Genomic DNA, 5,913 nt, shown 5'->3' with positions numbered 1-5,913 from the left:
CTACCTAGGAATGAGTGAGTTGAGGAGAAGGACAAAAGAGCTAGTGGTTTTGATGAGTTGAAATGAGAAAGGAGAGGGGTGGAGGACATGCTAGGTTTAATTTGGGGAAGAGAATGAAATAAGGGAGGCAGGTGGTGTGGTAGGGGTAGTTACATAGAGAATGCTAATATGCAATCAGGAGCAAAGCCAGACTTGACTAAACAGAGGGTCGGTCTAATAAGCACGATTGAGGAGGAGGGCGGTCTAATATGCATTCATGCTACTTTAATATAAGTGCGAATAGGGCGAAACACCATGCAGGCTATGGCCCTGTTAGGCCTCAACTAAGCTTCGCCATGAATGCAAAGGGGTGATGTAGTTTGATAAATGTCATCTTTCTTTAATATGAATCATTCATAAACGATGTAGTGTGTTAACTCACCAACAAGTGCTAGGGTGATGTAGTTTGATAAATGTCATCTTTCTTTAATATGAATCATTCATAAACGATGTAGTGTGTTAACTCACCAACAAGTGCTAGGGTGATGTAGTTTGATAAATGTCATCTTTCTTTAATATGAATCATTCATAAACGATGTAGTGTGTTAACTCACCAACAAGTGTTTGGATCAACTAATAAAGGGTCTTTTATTTTAACCAAAATCTTGGATTCAAATCAAACCCTAGAAAAGCAGTATAACCCGACTCTAATCCGGATTAAGCTCATCAAACATGACATTGTGTAGCTTTGTCACATTACTCATTACACTCATTAGACCATTTAGACACTACTTTCTCTCAAACAGTCAAACCCCAGAAATAAAGAAGAATAAACCATTAACCCATCACATTTCTCTTTCAAACTCTCACCAACACCAAAATCACCAAACCCCGAAATGGGTCCACCCAAATTCATGCGCCCAAAACCACAAATCAATGGCGAAGAACCAGAAAAACCCATCAATTTGGTGAGCTCAAACCTTTACATAGCCAATTGTGGCCCAGCAGTGGGACTCTCATACGAAACCATATCAACGGCGTTCAGCCAATTCGGCGTCGTCCGAGGAGTTCACGCCGCCGACGACAGTGACACTCGTGTTATCGTCTCATTTTCCGACGAGGGTTCAGCTCAATCAGCTTTCATCGCTTTCAATGGCCGCCGTTGTTCGCAGCTTTCTGACCGGTTTTTGCATATCCGCTACTCTGTACCTCGCCCATCTTCGCCGGTAAATTATAATTTTTTACTTGGAATTTTGATTTCTGATTGTGGGTGTTGATTTATTTGAGCTTTTATTTGGTGGGTGTGATTTAATTTGCATGTTGTTTGTTGGAAAATTGAGATTTGATTGTATGGATATATAAAAATGGGTTATGTTCTGTTTATTGATGGGTAATTTCAGGGTTTAGTCTTATATAATGAAAATGATATAATGAGCTCTAAAGATTAATACTTTGTATGTAAGAAGTTCAAATAAGAAAGTTGAGCTTAAAGTGAACATTAATAACACTGATTTTCTGTATGTAAGAATTGCCACTAGATAAACGTTTTTTGTTCATCATGAAGATGAACCGGGGCTCCTTCCTAAACAAATATGGAGTACAAATTTAGGAAATATATTTAATGATTACGTTTTGGACTCTTTCAGAGTAACCTTGTAGTGCTGCATACAACAACTTTAAAAACTGTCATGATATTTATCTATGTAGATATATGTGAATGTGCTGGATTGGGAGGGCGAGTAGACTAGTGGAGGTTTGGTACTTTGGTAGGTTTGGTAATGTAGGAGTAATCTGTGCTCTTGAATGGAAACGAGTGATTGTGTGTGTCTTAGATGGATGGTGATATGCTGTGACATATTTATTTTTATTTTTTAAAACTTGAATTAAAGGCTGCTAAGGTGCACATGTTTTCAGGTACGAGATCGTGATATGGTGGATGTATCGTTGACTGCTGATGAGCTAAATATACCTGGCCTTCACTTGTTTATGGACTTCATTACTCCAAAAGAAGAGGAGGTTGGTAGTTTGTTAATTGAAGCTTTTCACACAAGACATTGCGTTATTGTCTTTTATATTTGCTAATCAATTTTCCTCCTAGGAACTACTTGCAGCAGTTGATTCGAGACCCTGGATAAGTCTTGCTAAAAGAAGAGTTCAGCATTATGGTTATGAGTTCTGCTATCAGGTTATCATTTATATTTGACTATGAACTTATGAAGAGCCTATCAGTGTTTCAGAACTTTACATTTTTTGCTGCTGTAATATTTGTGGTTATTATAGCTTAAGTTATTAATTCTCAACTTAAATAAAGTATATAACCTTCTTTTTTTTTTTTTTTTGACGGGAAATAAAGTGTATAACCTTGAATAGCTACTTGTCGTTCTAAAGCATGCTTCGGATGACTTAAAAAAGCTAATTAAGAATGGAGGTTGGAATGTACAAAGTTTATGCAAAGAAAACGCATTATATAACCTTAGGCTATGTATGATAAATATTTTTTTACCCTTTTGCACTTTTCACTATGAAGCGAATGGAGTATACATGGTTTATGCAATGAGAGTTGGATAAAATGTCATTATGTGCCACTTCCATGAAACATTGTGAAAATGTAGCGCTTAAATGATGCTGGTATACCTCCCACTTCCAGTTTGCCATCTCCACGTGTTTGTTTATTATCACCTAAGTTATGTTTATTGCAACTGGAACTCTAAAGCAATCTGAAAACTTTGGCCCATATTTGTAGTTAGAAATTGAACATACTCCCCTTCTGAAACTTAGTTTTATAATGTTAAAGCAACGGGCCATAGTGTTAGTCTCAGGTGCATTGCATTCAACAGAGAATGTTTGCTAATCCTATTAATTGAAAACTACCATGTGGCCGTGTCTCCCTTTCAACTGGGCCATTGATTATTTTTTGTTGACTTGTCAGTTGTCACTGTTTAGTTGTTTTTTGCATGAACGGTTACGGTAGCCCTTTGCTTTATTCATGTTTTTCTTGTTTTCCAATGCTTTGATCTCTTCAACCTATCAATTAGGCCAAAGTTTATTCTAATATATTCACGTTTTGGTTGACAGACTAGAAATGTTGACACAAAAAAGTTCTTGGGTGGACTTCCATCATTTGTTTCACCTGTGCTAGAAAGAATCTCAGCGTCTTCTCTTGATGATGCTGCAACTATAAACTTGGACCAGTTAACAGTATGCTTCAACATTTTACCATCCTCATTTCTGACTTACACTCACTTTCTGATTGCTTTACTTCATCTTTATGTTTTTTTTTATTTTTTATTTGTTTTGTTAACTGAAGCACCTGGGCGTATATCTCCAGGTTAATGAATACCCACCTGGAGTGGGATTGTCTCCTCATATTGATACTCATTCAGCATTTGAGGATAAGATTTTCAGTCTTTCGCTAGCAGGGCCTTGCATTATGGAATTCAGGAGGTATCAAGGAGGTATTTGGCAATCTGATCCTGCAATGAGCAAGACTGTGCACAAAGAGAATACCGAAAATTCCACAAACTTCTTAAAAAGAGCTATATATCTTCCCCCACGGTCAATCCTTCTATTATCAGGGGAGGCACGTTATGCTTGGCATCATTACATCCCACACCATAAGGTAATAATCAGGGGAGGCAAGTAATGCTGCATTTACTAATTTGCTGTCGACCAAGTATCGCAAAAATAATTATACATCATATGGAATTGAAAGGTCATTAACTCGTTATACCTGTATTCAACAATCTCTGTTCTGGAGAATAGTTTGGATAGTTGGATGTATTTTTCTGTGGCTCACTTTTTACTGTTTCATGAAAACCTCAAATGAGGTGACTTTCCTGGTCAATTGCTCTTGCTGACACCAGGGTGATATGGGGCTATTACCTGAACAGGTTAATACGTGTTGCTAAATTTTCTGTTTGAACTTTGAACAGAAGTAGAATTGCTTGAATAATCTTGTCAGTCTATTAAAATTCTACTATATTTTTCTAGTTTCCCCTATCTGTGTTGCTTCTCAGATATATTTAGTGTCAAGTGTTGGAAAGACTGATACCCTCTTCTGTATTCACTTTTTGAGCAATTCAAATTCCCTGTTGGGTTATAACATAAAAAGCAAATTGAGATGTTCATTTTGTGTTTTCTGAACAGTGAGTCAGTGATTACAAGTTTACAACCCCCCCCCCCCCCCCCCAACTAAATAACTAATGTTGCTACTATTGTTGATAACATTCTTGTTTGGGTTTTCCTTAGTTATGTCTTTGGTCAGGAACATTTATTTTTGCCTTAAAAGCCCAATCGAGTTGATGATTTTTTTGTTGGATGTAACATTTTAGAAATTATCATGTTGAGATCAGTCTTGTAGTTCCAAGTTTCTAAATAATCATCTTGTTTATAGTTAACTTATGGACCTGGTCCATCTGCTAACTGACCCAACTTATGCTATATACGTTTAAATCTATCTTTATCAAAAACACCCCTATTATCCTTGCTGTCTGTGCTGGTCTATCCTAGATGCTGCAGAAATAGCCTAATTGTTTGCTCAGCTTGTTTTATCAGTTCCTCATATTTTCCTTGATTTCTATAGATTGACAATGTGAAAGACAGCTTGATTCGAAGGGCCTCAAGAAGGGTATCTTTCACACTGCGCAAGGTATTTGTTTTTCCGTTTTCTCTCTTCTTGTAAAACTATCTTTTACTTCATTTTTTTTACTGTAATTTGGATGTTTGTTGCCTTCAAATCACTTAATATGTCCCTATTTTTATATGGCCTGAACTAAAAATTACGTCAGTTGACCTCATGAAACTTTTTTCTTGTGTAAGCTTGCAGGAAAAAACTTTTAGATTATTATCTGCTATTTAATTTATCCACCCCTTTGGTAATTGTCCTCTGCATATCTTAAGCATGGAACTATGTAGCTGATGAAGTTCATGTTCCTGTTAGCGATTCCTTGTACTAAAGAAGTTTGTTTGCCATAAAGTCTGTGTTGCTCTCCATCACTCCCTGCATTTAAAAAGAAATTTGTTTGCCATAAAGTCTGTTCCTGTTAGCGATTCCTTGTACTGCTGGTAGGTTTTGCATGGGTTTCAGGCCGTAATTTTGTTGGCTTTTATGGTGTAGGTCCGTACAAGACCTTGCTGCTGTGAATATGGTCAGTATTGTGACTCTCAGAGGTAGAGAGAGAGAGAAGAGAGATCTTGTGTCAGTAACGGTAACCTGTATGTAGTGACAGCTTAACAACCAGCTAATGGAATTGCAATGGATGATGGTGTTGCCAGATTCTTTTTCTCTTGGTTAAAAGGGTTGAAGCTCTCTGTTCGTTGCATTGAGATTCATGCATATGAAGAAATTTGCTAATTTTGAGAAAATTAATTTTCTCAATATTTTTGCCACACTCGCTGAAGGGTGTTGTTGCAGTTACATGAATGAAAAAGAAGACACACTTCTACTAATTTGCATCAAGATTTATGTTCGTGATACTTTGGAGATTGCTGTCTCAGGACACTTGGTGACTTGATTGAAACTTGGAAGCAATAGCCACAAAACATATTACAATGTCCAGGGATTAGATTGGAGAGTTGAACTGCTGATTATTAATGGAACACCCAGAACTAAGATCTTTTAAAGTGCTATTTATTGGCATCATACTATGTAATACTTGTATATTGTTTGATTTGATGCAATTTTTCCAAGGGTGTTACAAAATGCCACAAGGAAATTACTTAGGGCGCGGTATTAAAGGACTCATCTACCCTTATAAATTCTATGTTTGACATTATTCAATTTTTCTCACCAATTATACTCCTTCCACCACCATCACCCTAAACACCATCACCACCCCCACCCTAAGGTCACCAGAATCACCATCACCCTACACACCATCACCACCACCACCCTACACACCATCACCACCACCACCCTAAGGTCGCCGGAATCAT

The 5,913-nt window shown here is 37.2% G+C and overlaps 1 protein-coding gene across 1 annotated transcript; it reads left to right on the top strand.

The window, feature by feature from the left end:
• The first annotated feature begins 815 nt into the window (after positions 1 to 815).
• On the top strand, positions 816 to 5,696 carry LOC145582970 (alkylated DNA repair protein ALKBH8 homolog). Its single transcript, XM_081640049.1, has 7 exons — positions 816 to 1,205; positions 1,894 to 1,995; positions 2,078 to 2,164; positions 3,055 to 3,177; positions 3,308 to 3,598; positions 4,562 to 4,627; positions 5,096 to 5,696. Exons 1-7 carry the CDS (start codon positions 876 to 878, stop codon positions 5,150 to 5,152), a joined length of 1,056 nt encoding a protein of 351 aa, XP_081496175.1. The 5' UTR covers positions 816 to 875; the 3' UTR covers positions 5,153 to 5,696.
• Positions 5,697 to 5,913: the final 217 nt, after the last annotated feature.

The sequence above is a fragment of the Chenopodium album genome, chromosome 2, assembly GCF_948465745.1.
Source record: "Chenopodium album chromosome 2, dcCheAlbu1.1, whole genome shotgun sequence".
NCBI lineage: Eukaryota > Viridiplantae > Streptophyta > Magnoliopsida > Caryophyllales > Amaranthaceae > Chenopodium > Chenopodium album.
Note: the sequence above shows the minus strand (reverse complement) of the source record. Positions and strands in the feature narration are given on the sequence as shown.

Bases quoted from the DNA above. Each gene is read 5' to 3' on its own strand.
- LOC145582970 (XM_081640049.1), top strand. From the start codon at position 876: ATGGGTCCACCCAAATTCATGCGCCCAAAACCACAAATCAATGGCGAA. The intron at 1,206-1,893 runs GTAAATTATAAT...ACATGTTTTCAG, and splicing joins TACCTCGCCCATCTTCGCCG to GTACGAGATCGTGATATGGT. The intron at 4,628-5,095 runs GTATTTGTTTTT...TTTATGGTGTAG, and splicing joins TATCTTTCACACTGCGCAAG to GTCCGTACAAGACCTTGCTG.